The 19,845-nt window shown below is 39.0% G+C and overlaps 2 protein-coding genes across 4 annotated transcripts; one reads left to right on the forward strand and one right to left on the reverse strand.

The window, feature by feature from the left end:
- Nucleotides 1-1,728: 1,728 nt before the first annotated feature.
- Nucleotides 1,729-7,773, reverse strand: si:ch211-107o10.3 (uncharacterized protein LOC407663 homolog). Of its 3 annotated transcripts, none has more exons than XM_053317971.1 (7): nucleotides 7,411-7,670; nucleotides 6,776-6,910; nucleotides 5,916-6,107; nucleotides 4,670-4,831; nucleotides 4,190-4,306; nucleotides 3,733-3,937; nucleotides 1,729-3,365 (listed from the first exon to the last, which is right to left on the reverse strand). In XM_053317971.1, the coding sequence occupies exons 1-7, from the start codon at nucleotides 7,484-7,486 to the stop codon at nucleotides 3,269-3,271; spliced, it is 984 nt and encodes a 327-aa protein (XP_053173946.1). In that variant the 5' UTR covers nucleotides 7,487-7,670; the 3' UTR covers nucleotides 1,729-3,268. The 3 variants fall into 3 exon arrangements, with proteins under 3 accessions (XP_053173946.1, XP_053173954.1, XP_053173939.1); XM_053317979.1 differs by lacking the exon at nucleotides 7,411-7,670 and adding an exon at nucleotides 7,711-7,773 and having other exon boundaries at nucleotides 1,731-3,365; nucleotides 6,776-6,916; XM_053317964.1 differs by having other exon boundaries at nucleotides 1,732-3,365; nucleotides 6,776-6,916.
- Nucleotides 7,774-15,034: 7,261 nt separating this feature from the next.
- Nucleotides 15,035-19,251, forward strand: LOC128356744 (uncharacterized). Its single transcript, XM_053316906.1, has 2 exons — nucleotides 15,035-15,272; nucleotides 16,635-19,251. The coding sequence occupies exon 2, from the start codon at nucleotides 16,831-16,833 to the stop codon at nucleotides 19,249-19,251; it is 2,421 nt and encodes an 806-aa protein (XP_053172881.1). The 5' UTR covers nucleotides 15,035-15,272; nucleotides 16,635-16,830.
- The last annotated feature ends 594 nt before the right edge of the window (nucleotides 19,252-19,845 follow it).

Genomic DNA, 19,845 nt, shown 5'->3' on the forward strand with positions numbered 1-19,845 from the left:
GGGGCAGGTATGGTGAGTTCTGAATACGAACCAATGACAATCGAGAAATCCCTCTGAGGCAGGCGGGGCTGCAGTGAAATAAAACTCATCAATGGGGTGTGTCTCAAAAGTTTGTCAGCAGTCAAACAGTGAAGGGCTACAGCTGCAGGGAGCTGCTTCAACTGGTTAAATCTTAACTGGTTCCTCGCTGCGTGAAGGTCTGAGCGGTTTTCAGCCAGCAGAGACAGCAGAAGGTGGCAGAGGGACTTTTCTCCATGACAAGTTTACTCCAGCTGTGGTTGAATGATGGAAGTGAAACAACAAATCTCATCTGCTCCAACATCGGGAACTCCACTTTTAGGGCCAGGATTTGGAGGAAATGGGATGGCAGCTTCGGGCAGTCCTTGGCTGGGGACTTGAGAACCACTGCACAGCCTTTTAACACTCTTGGGACCCACTTTTCTCCCTAAACAGATCTTTCATCACAGTGTGATAGAGATCTGTCTGGTACTACCATCAAGATGCTGTTTTGGTACTGTGGTCGCTCACATCTCCTTATCACTTTTCCAGCCCAGCTATAGATTCTGTATCCGTTGGACGGAGAACTGATAAGGGCATGTGCATGACATTACCGACAGATACTGGAGAGACAACATCTGAGTCAGAGATTTTTTTTAGTCCTTCAGCTCATTATTGAAGATCAGGCTGTTATTAGTTTTTGTACTCTAGCTGTGTTTGCTTTTGCATGACAAAATATTTCTAAAGAGAATTATTTACTGCTATTTAAAGATATGTGAGTCATCAAGGGTATTTGATGTTTTAAAATGTTAACAATTTAATTAGCTGATGGGAACTTAGTCATAACACTCACATTTAGTTTGTACTGTAATCTTTTGTTTTGTAGTCAATCATTTACTGGTCTAAAATCATTTTCCCCCATGTTGTAGATCACATTTAAGAACTGAAAAGTGGAAAAGTTTGTCTTTGCATTTTTGCTGCGCCAACTGAGATGCAGTGGAGGAATATTAATTGAAACATTGAAAATTTACCTTCAGGCAGTTCAGGGCGCACCTGGTTTTATATGACAGAAAGCAGTTATGTGAGTTTTTTGTCAGGTGCACTGTCAGGCAACATGGTGTATTTCACTAAAAGGGGGAGTGCATAGACCAAGTGATTGACACAGTCTACTTTAGCCGTCAGTACTGGCCATAAAAAATGAAAATCATTTTTTTTTTACTAAAAACAGTTACCTTACTGTAAGTGTGTGGGTCTGTGCTGCAGTAGGCTGCATGCAACATTTTGTGTTTCTTTGTTTTAATTGGTTCCCTTGAAATAAAATTTGGTGAATTTGGGACACCCTGTCATGATACAGCATGACTGGTATAACCCATTAAAACTGCTGTTTATGTAAAGTGATGGTGATGCAACTGGTGAACTGTAACACAAAATTAGGGTAAGTTCGATATTGTGCATGCTGATATACTGACACATTTTTCACACACACATACATGCAGCCTTACCATTTCTAAACTTTTAATTGCAGCTCTCAGATGGTCTCAAACAGGAAAAATATGTATCATACTTAACATACTGTGCAAGAATCAGCATTATGACTCAAAGAGATGAAGAAACATCTGCTAAGGATAATGAGGACTGAAAAACAAGAATATGCAGGTTAATGGTAAGTGACTGAAACATATAATAAAATCCAGACAAATGTGTTGATTCATAGCAAAAAACTTCATATGTTTTAAAGTGGCATGTAGTGTATAACATGCTGAAGTATGCTATATTGTTTCAAATGCCTGAACTATTTAATTTCCTTTTTATCCAGTTGTTGTTTTTTTTAGCAGACTTTAATATACAGAGTTCTGGGAAAACTATATTCAATAACTAAGCTTCCAATGAGGAGCTCGCAACCTATCTTTGGCTGCACATACACTCATATGCAAAATGGGGTTACGTTCACCTTTTTCAACACAGCAGCAACTTAAAATGTGCTCATAAAAAAGCCTAGATTCACACACTGCTTCTTTGTATGTATCTGCAAGCAGTCAAGTTGTTGTGAATATTTCATTAATTCATAGCCATCAATCTCACAAAAAATATAATTTATTCTTTTCATAATTGATATATAGATTATTTTACAACTTTCAGAAATGATACTGAAAATAAATGCAGTTAGAAATGTGTTGTCAAGGTGAGCATATTGCTAATAAGGTAACACATTTGACTTTCATCTGATAGAACATAAGAAACACACCAAACACACCACAATTACATCCTCTTGATACAACAATCAGCATCCACTAAGTAAAGAAAAACTCACAGAAGAAGGCACTGTGTACTCCACTGAGGCCTCTAGATCTACTGGGTGCTTCCTAACTGCTTTCTGCCCCAAGGCACCCACTCCCTCTCTACACCTGGTGGAGGATCCTCTCTCTTCTAAGGAACAACAATCATCACTGCCAGCACTTAAGGTCATTTCCCTCCCAACCTTTGTGTTAACAAACTTTATCCTTTTTCAACCTGTACACGAACCTTTCATCTTCCCTCGAGGTATTTACATGTATATAGATTTTATGACTGCAGTGACTGCAATGATGCAGGATTGTCTGACAAACTGTATAATCATCTTATGTTGAAAACTGCTGTTAGACACCATGAATAAAACCTGCAGTTTGAAAAGTCTCATGGAGTCTGTCATATAAATCACTAGCCTGTTATCATTGCCAGGGTGTCAAAATACTGACGCTTTCTCACGCCACTTGGCGTCTTATTCCCATGCACAAAGTACCCTTGAGCATCAGTACTGGACGCCCCAGGTTCTCAACTGACTCCAATATAAACTCATCTACATTATTATTATACGCCAAGCCACCCTGGGCTGAGAACATGCTGCAATCATGAGAAACTTAAATAAAAGGCTGTCTGGGCCACAAGTATTTTAATATTCTGAATCAAAATACATTTCTTATCAAAAAGCTAAAACTCAGCCCAGATAAAAGAGACATCCAAGTATTAGCTCATTTTGCAAAGCATACAGCAGTATAAGATTATGTGACAATTATAAAATATGCAGAATATACATGATATAAAGAGATCAATACTCCTTGTTTCAATAATCAATCAATTGACTCTAGTGTGAGATTAAATAGTGCAAAATTAAAATGCTCTTGTGCATATATTATATAATGTAACAATTTGCCATGCTTTATTCACCACTGCAAACAGGGCTACTGACTCCTGAAATACTAATGTCTCACAAAAGCAGGGCAGACTATTGAGTTTAGGCCAGACCAACCATGGAGGCACTGAGGTCCCACAGCTTCTTGGCTGCATCATCATCCTGGGCCTGCGGTGCGGCCGTTTTGGGGGCGCAGTCACTGTGGAGCAAATAACAAAGGACAACTAAATCAGCAAAAATCCTATACAGTGTGGTCATAATCTTATCTGACATAGCACGATTAATAATATATCAACAGATGCTTATGTAAGAAACCATTTACTATATCATAAAAAAGACATAATTACAGTAAATTGAAATTCCAATTAATCCATATGAATTATCTTTTCAGTCAATTGAGGTTTACTGCAGATTGGGAGTGTAACTTGTGCTCTAGAGTTATTGTTCCACTTGTCAAAATGGATTATTAAGCTATTTTGACAGTAATTGTTTGGGTCACAGAGCATATTCTTCATGCGTAGGATGGATACAACATAACGTTACACCCCTATTGCAGATGTACTTGCCTGTAGTAGAGGCCGCTGACATTTGCAAGGCTCTCATCCACAGCGCAGTAGATGGTGGTCTGAGCTCCTTCCCAGGGACTTTTGATCAGCATCATGAAGGGCATGAGTATCATTCTCTTCCACAGGGCTAAAGTAGGGAAAAAGTGGCGGCCTAACTCGGTGCGGATAACTCCAGGGTGTAGGCTGTACACTGTTACACCAGTGCCTAATGAGAAGAAGCCATTAAGAGTTATTACCAATACATGAAACACTAAGACAGCATCCCAAGGTACAGAGACCTAAAACAAGAACACAAAGGCAAGAACAAAACTAAGAAGTAAAAAACTGCTAAGAGATTTGCACTACATTACACTTCCTATGAAAAACATTCAAATGTGACAATGTGAGGAGGTTTCTTCCCCCGTCATCTTTTCTCTTAAATTATAACATAGAACTAAGGGGATGTATTTTGCACTACCTTGCAGTCTTTCAGCCAGTTCTCGGCAGAAGAGCACGTTCGCCAGCTTGCTTTGGCGGTAGCTCTTCTCACGATTATAGTCTTTATCGAGGTTGATGTCGTCAAACTGTATGTGACCTGCAAGACACAACTCAACTTATTTTCTCTTAATGAAGTCCTGAGGAATGACACTTAACAATCCAGGAACAAACATGCAAGTTGGATATAGCATAACTATGACCTTATGTAAACATCTCAGTCTTAATGAATGTTTTGTTATAAAAATGCTGTTTCCCCTACAATGCCAACCGTCAAAATGATTTATAACCTCAGGAGATAATGCAACAACTGTATCTACCTACCTTACTTGAAATATCTGAAGTATGATTTTCAAAAAAAGCATGAGGAAAAAGTCAAATAAAACCTTATCTCACTTTAACTGAAGTAAAACACAAGAGATGCCATGGCTCTGATGAACTCAAATGAAAACACTGCCTTTACCTTTCTCGTGTGCCAAGCTTGAGACGATGACAATGCGACTTGGAGCTGACTTCTTCAGCAGGTCAAGAAGACAGTTGGTGAGGAGAAAATGTCCTAGGTGGTTGACACCAAACTGCATTTCAAACCCATCATCAGTCTTCCACTTGGGACACATCATGATACCTGAAATTCAACACCAAAAAAAAGACAATGAGACAATTGACCTAATGCAAGAACAGTTTTGTATTTTTAACCTAAAACTTATTTTTTCTGTGAAGTTTTTTTATATGAACAGGCACGTGAAAGTACAGTAGACCTGCATGGTTATTCCTGCATCATCCAGTATGAAACCACAATATAGTCAGTACATCATTTTGTTTAAGAGTGTAGCTAACAGAGAGTTTATATTAGCATATATTAGTGTTAATAGTTCACCATGAGGTAAAGTGACTGTAACATTCAGGGGGGGTATCCCCCACAAGTTACAAGATAACAACAAAATGATAGGAAATATGTTTTCTTCTCTTCAGTAACAAGCAGCAAATTAAGTTACTAGTTATATGAATCTGTTTTTCTAGCTTCAAATTAATCTGCATTAACTATAGTCAGCAAGGATGTTGTCATTGTGTTTGTTATAAATGTCAGACATTAAAGTAATACTTAATAAACTATTATTTTTACACTGAGCAAACATTTTGTATTATATTTGCTCAACAGGTGAATATGTGTATCAGGACAGTAAATGCAGGTATATTTACATGACTGTTGAGTGTTAACTGTTAACTAAATGTAACTATATATTGAGGCAAATAGTTATGTTCAATAATTTTTTTCCAGTATATTTGGAGGGAGGGGGGGGGGGAGATGAAGGAATGCTCCACACAAAATATAGCACTAATCATTAATTCTTTTAAAAATGTAAAACCTTTCAGTAAATTGGCAGCCATGATGATGATAATATGCTAAACAGAATATTAATTTTGCATTATGTTTGTTTAATTATATATTTTAGTTTTTAAATTTCAGTATCATATTTGAACTACAAATTATTTCAGATTAGGACATTATAACAGTAAGTCAAACAATATTGAAGTAATTTTTTGGGCCTATAAATGTAGAAAGGATAACCTTTTTTTCTTCACCATGTGTAATATATAGGATGTCTGTTAAACTGAATTTTAATTCTTAGAAATGTTTGTGTGTCTGTGCATGTAAACAGAAAGAATATTATTCCAGCAGAGGAGACAAACTGTCGCTGCAAAAATACCTGCATTGTTGATAAGGATGTCCAAGCGTTTCTCATTCTCCTGGACATCTTTGGCCAGATCCCTGACAGACTGCAGCGAGGCAAGGTCCAGTTTCTTTACCACCACGTTGCCATTCCCACTCTTCTGCCGGATCTCATCAGCTGCCAAGCGGGCTCTAGTCATGTCCCTGCAGGCTAGGATCACTCTGGCCCCTAGACAAAAATAAGAACGAGTGTTAATATAATTTACAACAGTCACATAGGAAATGAAGTAGCACAGTCAAGATCAATTCAAAGACACTCTACTAATTAATAACATTGTGCTACATCTCAGATCTTTACACTGCCTTCCTGTCTGTCAAAGAATTCACTTTAAAATACTGGTGTTGGTTTATAAAGCACTGAATTTCTGATCTGCTGCTACATTGTGAACCAACCAGATCTTTCAGGTTGTCTGGGACAGGTCTGCTTTCTGTTTACAGACTCAAAACTAAGCATGGAAAAGCAGCATTCAGTTTTTATGCTCCACATATCTGGAACAACAACTGCAGGTCTGGTGCAACTCTTAGTTCTTCTACATCAAGACTTTGCTGTTTGCCACTAACTTTTATTTTAGCTCTTTAATGACTGCTTTTAATTATATTTAAACATCCTTTAATGGTGTGTTTCTTTTGCACTTGTTTCAATAATTTTTCTGCTTTATGTAAAGCACCTTGAATTGCCTTTATATAAACTGGCCTCGCCTTGCACCAAAAAAACAACAACAACTAACATCATTCACTGAAGGTGGATAAATAACTGTGAGGTCGAGAATCAAGAGAAACCCTATGGCATGTTTTGCAGATGTCACAACAGCAGCAGAAACCTCCCTCTCCTCTCACCTCGATGGGCCATATCCAGGGCCGTCTCCTTCCCAATGCCTGTGTTGGCTCCAGTAATCAGGACTGTTTTCCCATCCAGCCTGACCTTGCTCCGACACTCTCCCCCAGCAAGCCATCTACGCAAGACCAGCACGCCTGCCCCTGACAGAAAAAGGAAATTAACACTTGTAACAAAATATTACAGTAACATCAAATGGAGCATAACATGACTTGTATCTTATATTTTGACCTTTTCATCTATTTATTTGGGGTGTGTGTGCGTGTGTGTGTGTGTGTGTGTGTGTGTGTCTGTGTACACAGTTATTATTACTATAGTTAGTGTGACATTAAAAACCGAATATAATAATTGAACCTCTGCCTGAGCGATTTCACATATGGTTTGAGCTCCAAAATGAAAATACATATTAAAAATTGTGCGAAGTTTAAGTATAAATAAAGCCTGTATTTGTTATTAAATATACATGTATTATTATTCTATTTCTTAACACTAACAGTAACTATTCAAGTAGCTAGTACACTGACAAACCAAGCAGTAACACGGAATGCCTGTCATCCATATTTATCTGACTTTATCTGACTCTAACAAACAAAATATTGCTCACACAATATTAACTGTATAAAAAGAACCAATTTACCTGCAAGAAAGGCAACTGTGAGGCCGGTGGAGTGCGTCTCTACAAAGTCCCTTATAGCTTCTGCGTAGTTTTGCATGCTTTAGGCTGTTTGCTTCTTATGTTTTAAGCTCTTGGCTATCGATTAGCCAACTTAAATTAGTGCACAAGCAATTAGAAATATGATCAAAGTTCAAAATCAGTCCAAGGATGTTTCTGTGCCATTCTAAGGGGGGAAAATACGTTGTCTGTGAAAGGGTTGATGCTACATTGGATGGATCGGAGGGATGACCTGCGGAACTCGCGCGTGATTTGTAAGCTAACCTTAACATAGACCTCAGACTCGCGAGAGTTTTATCCAACCTGGCACGAAAGTAAATGTTTTGCTGTTTGGTGATGACGTCTGTGTCTGAGCGGAGGTAGGGGCGTAGACATATATACGTCTATGGGGGCGTGGGGTTCAAAACGCTGGCCGATCACGTGGTCCATGTAGCCCTCCAAAAGTTCCCGGAAGTGCTTGGCGGCCAATTGAAAACAACAGAAAAACAACGATAATCGGTAAATTACGGTCAATAAATGCTTTGCGCTCTATCTATGGGCTTGTGTTAATTTCTTTGAACTCTGTTCAGTTTACTAAACCTGTATAGTCGTCGACAGCAATAAAATTGTAATATTCATATAATTATATATAGTTTTTTTTTTACTTTCAGACTTGAGCAAGGAAGATTGACAGGTGACTTGTAAACACAATAAATCTGGACTCACAACAGCATAATGATGATTAACTGTCTTCTAATAGGAAATCCATGGCAAATAAAAAATAAATAAATGTTGAATGCATTGCAAATAAACTGAAATCTATCATTTTGTTAACTATTCTAGTTTATCAATGTGCTTGTGTTAATTGCTTTGAAGCTTACTAAACCTGTACAGTCGATGACATCAATAAAATCGTTATATTTTCTCTTGTTTTCTTTTTTAACTTTCAGACTTGAGTGAGACAGATTAACAGGTGACTAACAATGACTTTCCATTTTACTACACAAGTCTAGACCCAGAACAGCATAGTGATGATAACTGTGTTCTAATTACATGTCCAATAAATTAAATTTTGAATTCATTGCAAATAAATGGAATTCTATAACTATTTGTTAACTACTCTTACTTATCAATATGCTTGTGTTAATTGCTTTGAAGTTCACTAAACCTGTATAGTCATTGACAGCAATAAAATCATAGTATTTCTCTTTAGTCTCTCTCTTTTTTAAACTTTCATACTTGAGTGAGGCAGATAGGCAGGTGACTAACAATGATCACAAACGGTCTTGTTTTTCCCAATGCACTTAATATCACAATTGTGGCAACCCCTACTGGTGTTTGCCAGTGTGGTCTGGAGTGGATTGCTGGTTGGCAGTGGGTTGGGCCAGCCAGGTAATCTGGTAACTGGAAGCACCTGGGCCCGGTGATCTGGTTTACTATGTAAGCGGTTTCTCGTTCATTATCTCTCTTTCTTCCCTTGCAGACAGACCCCTGCCTTCCTGGGTGATTCAGCAGCTTTATTTTTAGTTCTTATGGTTTCCTTTTATGCACCATACAACATCCACAAACACCATACTTACCATGCATGCACATCCTACACCACTGATCTTACTGACTTCTACACCTCATGTTGTTGTATTTTCTAAGTTAACTTTACTATTGTGTTAAATAAATGATTTGTTGTCCCGGATGAGCCCCCATTTGTCACAGCTGGCTCAGGGCCATGACAAACAATAGAGACGCACCGTTTTAAAGGAAGCAAATGACAGGAGACTTCATCAGGCCCCATCGACAGTGACAGGTGTGAGGTGTCCATTTGTAATTGTAAAGAAGTTAGCGTGGATATCACTGACGGAAATTTCACAACATGGTCTATAATTCACCTAATTAATGACCTTAAAGCAACTATTTTGAATTAATGAAAAGAATTTGCCAAAATAGTCATTTATTTGTCACTCAGGTTTGCTCAGTTTATTAAATCAAAATCATAACAACCATATACAATAAACAAATCACAATATTTACACATTAATATGTTCAGATCAGTTTATATAAGAAAACCACAGATAAAATATTCATTTCAAATCTGTAAATCAAGATAACAACCACCAAGAGGAACATGTGGCATTTAAACAAATATATAGGGTCATACTATCTTATTTACGCAGTTTATCATTACTTTAACATCATTTATGTATGCAGAGGATCTCACGGTTGCAGGAGCTGGATCCAGCACTCCCCCAGGAAACAGCATGGCTTGTTCATTGTCCTGCTCTTCTTCCTCCTCCAGGGGGAGACAGAATGCTAATATGGTTAATTGTTGTGTGAACATTTTAAATATCCTGTTACATTTCAATGTCAAAATGTAAAAAATAAATAAATAGCATTGCTTATGTTATTTGCCTATTATCATTCTGTTCTGGCTGTGGGTTTTAATCATTTATTTTAAAAAAGAGAGAAATTAAAAATATGGCTCAGTACGATTCTGACGTTTGAGGACTTAGACTTTTGTATGATCAGCCATTAGACTCCACAATGCCACAATACCCTGTGCCCTCTCCTGACTGCGACTTAAAACCATACACCACTCACAGACTGACAAACATATTAAACATATATACAGATATAGTCATTGATATTGCAAATGTAAATGTAGCCCCTTTAACATTTACCATGTGTTGGTGATGGTTGATGTGTCCTGACCAACTGCAGCAGTAGAAACTTCCTTTGAACAGCTATAGTGTTTGTTTAAGATAAATAACATTGTTTGACACTTTCACACAAATAAAGCCCATTGAATTGAAATGAATTTAATACTTTGGAATTCGTCCACCTGCTCTTTGAGTTTCTTGCACTTTTCAAAACTGTTGGTAAGGCAAAGAAAAGCTCAAACTAGGTACAGTTTGAATATCTTTTGTTTACTTAATTACTAGTTAATACTTGTGGTTGAATATGGATAAAACTGACTTTTTCAGTGAGCTTTATATTTTAGTGCACTTCTATTGTTTGAGCAAAAAATGTACATGGAGACGTGGACTGTATGAAGATAAGTTATTTTTTTAAAAAGAAAAATTGAGTAGAAAACCATAACTTTGCTCCCCCTCAATTAATAATGAGTAATAATGCTCAACGTGCACCATTGCTCAGGCACCTGGCCTGTGTGTGTGTGTGTGTGCATATTTATATTATATTATTTATATTATATTATGTCACTAGCCTACTTATCAAAGTGTCCCCCCTGCTTGTCTGATTGTCTACTGCATTTGGACCAGACTGTACTTTATGTGCCATGGTACACAAAGAATCAGTGTTCTAAATGCTTCCTGTTGCTGTACCATCATTGTCATAGCTGGCATCACTGTGCCAGTGAGATGGAAAACAGCTGGAATTGTACCAGGCATTATAATTCCAAAGCCAACAAGGTTAAATACTCTCCAATGTAATTCTTTGCCCTTTGGTACTTGTTGGCTGCAGATTCCTCAGGCTAACCCACTGTTCTGTGTCGTTTGTGTGTGTGTGTGTGTGTGTGTGTGTGTGTGTGTGTGTGTGTGTGTGTGCATACGTGTGTATTGACGTTGGGTGTGAATGTAGCAATGAGTGTGTACAGTGTGATGCCAAATAGCTAAGAATAGCAGCCTCTAAATATCACGATTACAATGTTCTGGATGTGTGAGTAAACGAGAGAGCAAGATGTAACGTGTAAAAATGGAACTGGGACAAGACGTAAACAGCTGGAACTTTGGACTGCATGTGTAGCAGGCACAAGGCTGGTATGTAGTCAGCTGGGTATGGTGTGAAATGTATCCACCCAATAGGATGTTACAGCATCTTTCTAGTTTCATAATGTTTAGCAATGGAAATCAGACCTGTGACTTTCGAGTACAGGACATGCTGACCACTTGCTCAGGGCTTAAAGTCAGAAAGGCAATTGAAATCCATTCATTAAAAGCTTGCAGAATTTAATTTTAATCTGTCTTTATGCATGTGTATGTATGTAAAAGCAATGATAAGAGAAACATTTAGTTTCCTTGTTTTTAGTAGCACTAGCAATATGGTTCTAAGGATGGCAATGTCTGTCAGTCCACCATTTGGTCCTCTGGAAACAAAGTAAGCGGTCAAGAAATTAATGAGATGCAATTGTACAAAATAAGTTACATGTCTCTGTGGTGTGTTCTTGCAGGGCTTCTGCTGCTGCTGTTGAATCCACTGTGTGAGCGTGTTTCTGGCTTGTGTAACTGGCTGTGTCCAACTGCCATGTCAATTTGACATGCATGCAGCTGACCAGGGCACTGCAGTCGTTTTGATATTTGGTGTGTGTGCTAGCCAGGGAATTCTGGTATCAGTTGCTCCAATAATAAAAATAGTAAATATAACCACAGGGGGCAGTTTGGTAATTTCAGCCTTGCTGGATTTTAAATCTACAAGCTACTGCTTATTTATGGCTACATAATACAATGACTATACTGACAAAAACAAAATCATTATGGTGGACCTAAAGGGTCCAAGAGTCAAATCAGAATATCAACAAGCAAATACAGCAAATATATATCTAGTAACTGAGTTTGCTGTTACATACATGAGAATGTGTTACATGATTATAACATGATTTATTTTCAGGAAAGTTTGCAGAGTATTAATTCTCTGTAAACTGATCCCTGCAAGAAATGCTTGTTCATCAAAACTGAGTTGCCACAAATGAACCAGATCATGAGGACGGTCACAAAGCAAGGCTAGCAAAAGCAATGCAAGTACGCTTTAATGTGTTCAGACAAAAGCTGTACAGGACTAAAAGATGTATGCTAATAAGTTCCCCACTGAAACTGAAGTCTAAAGCTAGTTCTGTGAGCTGCCCAGTGTGACTAATATGCTTATATTTAAGTGTTGAGAGGCTGAAAATTTTGAAGGCTAGAGAAAGGCCCTGGGATCATTAAAATCTGAAAGTCTTCTTCTCTCAAGAACAAAAAAGTGATTACAAATGCAACATTTTAGCCTGAAAGTAGACCAATTAACTCACAAAGTATCCAACATTTAAAGGCTCATCCAACTTCATGGCAATATGCCAAAAGGATATTAGAGACATCACCAGAACCCATGTATTTTTCTCTGGAGACTTTGACCATCCTGTTTCATGGTAATTAGCCCAGTGGGTATTAATGGAAATAAACAAACACCTCTTAGTTTGAGCCTTACTACAACATTGACTTTTCATGTTTTGTCTGTTTTAGTATGAAAATGTGTTGTGACTTACTGTCCCCCTTTTGCCAAGGCCAGTTTGGAGTTGCCCTTAGCCTCTAGATATTTTACAAATTTTACAGGATGTAATGTCAAAAGTTGCAGCTGTGTGTGTGTGTGTGTGTGTGTGTGTGTGTGTGTGAGAGAGAGAGAGAGAGAGAGAGAGAGAGAGAGAGAGCGAGAGAGAGCGAGAGAGAGAGAGAGAGAGAGAGAGAGAGAGAGAGAGAGAGAGAGCTATGTCATCAGGCACCCAGTGAATGGAAACACTCTAAGCCTCTGTGCCCATACGTGTGCAGTGTTGACATAACTGAGTGCAGCTGATTTTTTAAATTTAATTTGAAGTTATTCATGAATTTGTTTAATTATTTTACCCAGCATTGTTTCTGGACCCTTGGTTCCACATATACACAAATATTGAAATTACTGAAGTACACAGAAAAACTTTGTTGGGCCTCTACAACTATGGACAGTATTAACCATAACAGTGATAGTAATCTATTCTATTCTTGCCCTAAACATCACAGTTGAATATAACAATATGAATGTGATGGTGTGTACTGCTGTAGTATTTCCATTGCACAGTTGCCAGGGAAAATGTCCTACTGACCTGTGAACTGGAAGAGGTGTGACTGTACTTGAGTAACATTATAGTGCTGCAGAGATTAAGAGGCGTGACAAGCACATGGTGTGGAAGGGTGGAGAAATGTCTTAGTATGGGGTTGTCAACAAAGCGTCAGCTGGGAGGCGGCACACAGTCCTGACACTGGAGAAGTTTCCGCTTGTAGAATCAAAGCAGATAGAAATGCTTTAGTGTTGATTTCTTCTTCATTGCATCCAAATGGATTGTGTTTAACAAAAATAATGCATTGTGGATGAACAAATTGACAAGTTAAGGTTATTAATGCAATGATGACAGATCCAGTTTAACAGACATGTGCTCCTACAGTATTTTAAGTGTAGATTCAGGAGTTGACTAGTGTCTTTTGATTCCCAAATATGAACAGAATTGTGGAATTTGACAATAAAAATGGAATCAACTGTAAAATCGATGCTATTGTGGAATATGCCAAAATGTGGATGCACTTTATAAAAATCAGCTGAGAGTCTCGACTGTGTTTTGGTGTAATTTACAGGTGTACTGCTTCCATAGTCTGCTGTGTTGGAGTTTGAATGAGGGCAGGAAAAAATTAAAAATTGGATTTCATAGGGCCCCAGTTGATCCTGATTAATCCTTAATTTCCACAATTAAAACTCTGTAAATGCAGTAAATAAAAGTGTCTTTGGGCAAGATGCAGTATCTCTGCCAGACTTTTGCATCTGATCATGACCTCTGATCTCCCTGTAGGAGAAGACATAAAGGGAAACTATTTTATTATAGGTATGAACGAAATGCTCTTTCTTGCATCTCTTTCATGAAAAGAAAGGAAATCATAAAAAAGATTTCCCTTCTACTATCTTCTTTTGATGTGAATATAAATGTTCTATTTGCTACAGTTCTGTGGTCTTGTGATCTTGGGACACTGTGGGCTGGTCTCAGTTCCCCTCCATAACGGGACATGGAGATTTTGACGTTAGATGCCAGCACTCCCTATAAGCACCTGTCCTTCCGCGTCACACCAAGCTTCCAATATGAAAAGCGTGTGATTGTTTTCCGAATGAGACAGTGTGCGTAGATAGTAGATTGGGACTATATATTCTCCATGAAGGCTATTCTCTCCATTCAACTGCAAGACCTGGACGGTGTACACCGAGACTTTTACAGGACTATTGAGAGAGAGATTATTACTTGTCTTCTATTTTAACATGGAGGTAAGAAATACTCAGTACTACCTGATATATGTATATGTTTAAACAGTCTGTACTACTGTAAGGATTATATGGATATTATCATTTTATTTTCACTTAGTTAAATTAATAAGTAATAGTTTGCTCATCATTGATTTTGTTCATATTAGCTGACTGTAAAAATGTATTAACAAAAAGTAATGTTGATGGTATGCATTTGTTTTGATGTTGAGCTACTTAATTTAAACTTTTGTAGCATAACATTGAGGACTGGTTGTGCACTCATAGATCTGAAAGAATGTAAAGCAATGCATTGGCCATACTCAGTTGGCATAATTATGGAAATGATTTTTAAACCATTAGTATATACAGCACAAGTCACAAACTTAGCACCAGCCAACAGACAAGTGCTAGTAAAATACGCAAGTAGCCAGTATAATCTATTAAGTAGCTGGTAAAATTTTGGCTGATGGACAAAAAACTTAATTTTGCACCCTGATACAGTACATTGTCCTGAAAAGTCTAAAAATATGTTAAAACTATGAGTGACAGCTCTTGTTCCATGACTGTAAAACCATCACAGGAACCACCCTCATCTGCTTATTTGATCTTTTTTTCAGTGCCATCCTATGTTTAATTCTGATATCCAAGCAGATATTATTACCAGTGACTGTACTCTGTACCCTACAGGTGGCCTTCTGTACCAAGGAAGTTAGCAGCCATGCAACCTCACTGTTAGCAAGTCTGAGCCTCCAAAGAGAACAAGCTCAGTTCTGTGACTGTGTGGTCAGACAAAGACAGAATCCAGGTCGGCTCTACCCTGCGCACAGGTGAGCAACATTAGCTGGTTTTATCATTTGCACACACTAAGTGTGTGTGCTGCGACTACAAACTAGTTTTTTAAAATCATTGTATTCCCTGTTTCCTATTTAGGTACAGTTAGGTCCATAAATATTTGGACAGTGACACAGTTTTTGTAACTTTTGCTCTGTAGACCACAATGGATTTGAAATGAAACAATCAAGATGTGATTGAAGTGCAGACGTTCAGCTTTAATTCAAGGGGTTGGACAAAAATATGGTTTAAAAGTTTTTAAACACAGTCCACTTATTTCAGGGGCTCAAAAGTAATTGGACAAACTAAATAATCATAAATGAAATGTTCACTTTTAAAACTTCTAAGAATCCTTTGCAGGCAATAACTGTCTGATGTCTGGAATCCATGAACATCACCAAATGCTGGGTTTCCTTCTTTGTGATGCTTTTCCAGGCCTTTAATGTAGCTGTCTTCAGTTGTTGTTTGTTTGTGGGTCTCTCTGCCTTAATTTCTGTCTTCAGAAAGTGAAATGCATGCTGGATCAGGTTGAGATCAGGTGATTGACTCGTCCATTGCAGAATATTCTGATTCACAGTATGTTTTGAGTCATTGTCTTTCTGTACTGTGAAGCATGGTCCAATGACCTTTGTTGAATTTGGTTGAATCTGAGCAGACAATATATCCCTATGCATCTCAGAATTCATCCGGCTGTTTCTGCCCTCTGTCACATCATCAATAAACACCAGTGACCTATTGCCATTAGAAGCCGTGCATGCCCAAACATCACACTGCCTCCACCATGTTTTACAGACCATGTGGGTCATGAGCTGTTCCAAGCCTTGTCCACATTTCTTTCCCCCCATCATTCTGGTACAGGTTGATCTGTCAAAGCTGTTCCCGAACTGAGAGTCTGCACTTTACACCCATATATTATATAGTTGTTGAATATCTTATGGTAAACAGGTAAAATAACAAAAGTTGTAGAAGTGTCCAAATATTGTACTGTACCTAACTGTACATGTATGTCTATGTGCATATTGTTTTACTTTTTATTTATATATTCACATGATATTTTTAGCCACTAATGGGGATCCAAATGAGCATATGTGTGTGACCAACTATATAAAGGCATACAGTATGTGTGTCTGTGTGTCTGTGTGTGTGTGTGTGCATGCAGCCTGTAGGGTTTTAACCTACTGTCCCTACACTGAATATCCCTACCTTTTTATTCATATATTAAACACTACCTATTTTCATATGTTAATTCCTGTTCTTATGGTTTTCAGTTTGAAAATATCATAAGCTACTGTATGATGATCATTGTTTTGTACATCAAAATGTACCGTACACATACATTCTGCTCTTTGTTCCACTAGGTGTGTCCTGGCAGCTTCGAGTCCAGTGTTGGCATCTATCTTGTCCTCGACTGGTGCTCTGGTGGAACTGCAGGCTCCATGTCTGTCCAACTCTATACTGGAACTTCTTTTGGACTACATTTACACAGGGGTTTTGCCATACACTTGTAACCAGCAAAAATATTCCAATCTGCTCACTGTCGCCTGTTACCTGCAGATGGATGAACTGCAGGAGGCTCTGGAGGCTTGTCAGCAAACTGAGGTGAATGATACAGATGAAACAAAAGCTTCCCCTGGAGCTGAGAAGGAGGGAGCATCAACATGCAACATACATTGTGCAAACCACTGTAGTAGAGAAGATGAAAGTGCTTTAAGCAATGCAACTGTCTGTTGTGGAATATCTGACAGCACTGTCAATACAGTTAATTGCATATCTAGAGTCGATAAAGAGGGGCAAAAGGATATGGTTCACTCAGCTAGCGCCATAGAAATACAACCTTGGCAGAAGAGCAAAGGAAGGGAGCTTGTGGAGGACAGGGGAAGCTTGTGTTTACCCCCCACTGATGAGGTGCAAGAGGAAGAGAGGACCAGAGTGGAAAATGTGCAGCAACTGTGTCCGACAGTGAGAAATAAAGCAGAGGAGGAGAAAACTAACAGAAAAGAGGAAGACAAAACTCAAAACAACCACTCAGCCTCCCTCCCTCATGCCTTTATATCCCAAAAGGACAGTGGTTCTCCCTCACAATGCTCCCCCTTGTCCTTATCATCATCCTATCTGTGCTGTGGGGCGGTGCCTGTCATCCGTCACAGCAGTAGAGCAGCTATGCTCCAGGTGGAAGAAGTGTCTACAATGGCTCCTTACCACCCAGTATACCAGGCCTCAGCCAGCTCCTGCAGCAGGGACCCTGTCTCACGATCAGCAAGCACAGACAATGACAGCATTGTTGAAGGTATTACCACTAAACACAAAAATCACTATGGGAAACAGAAATTGGATTACAGAAACAATAAAGACCACTTTGCACCACAGAGTTTGGATTTCAAGGACAGTTCAGATCAATGTACAATACAGGATTTATGCAAATCCAGTACAGGACAATCTGATGTGCTAAAAGAGGATTACAACTGCAGCAATACAGATCATTGTATTACACAAAGTGATGAACATATGGGCAATGGATTATCCCATGTTACAGATCGTACTGATCACCATGTCCAGAGTGATAATAACAAAAAGCATCATAGGGATGATTCAGTGCTACGTAGTTGTGATGATTTTCCCTCCAAACTCCAGCAACTGGAATGTACTTATAGCCATGATGTCTCATTGGTGACTGCAGCAAAGAAGCGGCCCATTCACTCTCAGAATCTAAGAACTTTAGTTCCACTACCTGGAGAGGACTCAAACACAGGAAATGACCCTCTCTTTGAGGATTTCTCTCCCAAGGGAGAAGCAAAAGAGGAACACAGTTACTCTAGCTGGTGTACAGATGAAATAGATGGACAGGACAGCAACTGTAAACAACATGAACATGACTCAGACAACAGAGACATGGCTATGACAGATAAAAGACTCATTGCAGATGTGTGTCTGCCTGCCTCTGCCTCACCAGTAACACATTGGGATAATGCCTCAGAACGCCACACTTCCCGGGCATTGGAAAATAATTCAGACACTGAGATTGCAGAGCCAGGCACAGTTTTTTCAAAGCCTACAGACAGCAACATGTTCGACCCTACATATAGTGCTGTTGGGCCGTCATACCATGGACATCTTCATTATCACTGCCTGTCTCAGAAGGACACATATTTCAAACCCACAGACTCTGATAACAACCACTGCAACCCCAGTCACCCTGTCCATTTCAGTCGTGATCATTCAGAACAGTCCAGTGATGAGGGTGAGGGTGGTACCTTTTCCAGTCCAGGTCACAGTCCTCTGAGGAAGCATTTTGCCACAGGGGCTACAGACCAGGTTCTACTGCTGGACATAAGCACCAAATCTCCAGAGTTGCTAGTGTCATACAAACGCAGACTTGAGGAAGGAGAGAAAGCGGTTGGCAAACAAGACACATATGGGGCTGAGATTGTAAACAATGATGTAGCGCAACGGAGTGAAGACACTTTTGATGAGCCTAAGACAAAATTATGGGTAAGAGAGATAAATGATAAGGAAAACAAATTGTTTGGTAAAGACCAAAGCAGGCCAGGAGTTGAGCTTATACATAAAGCTGGCTCTTTGGATGTGGAGCAGGTATCCAGGTCTAGAGAGGGTGAAAAAACAAGTAGTACCTTGACAGTCTGCACACCTCGTAGTGTGCCAGACCCTGTGCAAGCCTCGATGTCATCTACCTTGTCCATCTGCATACCTTCTACTCTTTCAGCCAGCACACCAACAAATATATCAGCTCATCTGTCAACTCCTGTTCACCACCCTTTCCAGTGCTCTCTGTGTGAGCGTTCCTTCAGCCAGCGAGGCTCTCTGAATAGACATGTGCGGAGCCATCTTGGCGTACGGCCCTTCCCCTGCCCCCGTTGCCCTATGACCTTTTCACGGCAATACCGTGTCACAGAGCACATGCGTGTTCATGAGCGGTGTGCTCCTGGGAATGACTTTCAAAAGCACCCTGCCTCTTGAATTCAAGACAATGCAGGGAGGCCACAAAAGTTACAAATACTGTCCTATCATGAAAGGACTGTATCAGCTCAAGAAAAAACAAATATGTTCTTCATTGTGAAAATATATGGAATGAATTTTTGAGATAAAGTTCTGAAATTAATTTCAGAATTCATGGCTGTCTGCTCCCTCCAGAGGCCAACAGTGGGAGCTAGCCCTGATAACACTGCAGGACAATGAAAATGAGTTATTAAAGATATGGAGTTATATATGGAGGATAAAGAAGCACAACTCCAAATGAATGCTAATGTTGCTCATTATCTGCTGGATGTATAAATAAGGAAATGTTGGTAAGTTTGTCATATATGAATGAGGCATTATGAATCACAGACTATAATGCCAGTTTTTGACCAACACATTTTTTTTAAATGCTATGACCAGAAACACCAAAATTCCCTTCAGCATATGTGATGATGCACAGAAATGATGACTGATGGTGTAATAGGACAGACAGTTGTGGGATAGAATAGATATGTTCTCATTGTATTCAGTGTGGCTGTAAACATTACAACTACACAAATATAACTCAGCTGTGTGTGCATTTCTCTCGCCTGT

This window comes from Scomber japonicus, chromosome 1, assembly GCF_027409825.1.
Source record: "Scomber japonicus isolate fScoJap1 chromosome 1, fScoJap1.pri, whole genome shotgun sequence".
Lineage (NCBI taxonomy): Eukaryota > Metazoa > Chordata > Actinopteri > Scombriformes > Scombridae > Scomber > Scomber japonicus.

Bases quoted from the DNA above. Each gene is read 5' to 3' on its own strand.
- LOC128356744 (XM_053316906.1), top strand. From the start codon at position 16,831: ATGGATGAACTGCAGGAGGCTCTGGAGGCTTGTCAGCAAACTGAGGTG.
- si:ch211-107o10.3 (XM_053317964.1), bottom strand. From the start codon at position 7,486: ATGCAAAACTACGCAGAAGCTATAAGGGACTTTGTAGAGACGCACTCC. The intron at 6,917-7,410 runs GTAAATTGGTTC...TTTTTCTGTCAG, and splicing joins CACAGTTGCCTTTCTTGCAG to GGGCAGGCGTGCTGGTCTTG. The intron at 4,307-4,669 runs GTAAAGGCAGTG...TGTGTCTTGCAG, and splicing joins AAGCTTGGCACACGAGAAAG to GTCACATACAGTTTGACGAC.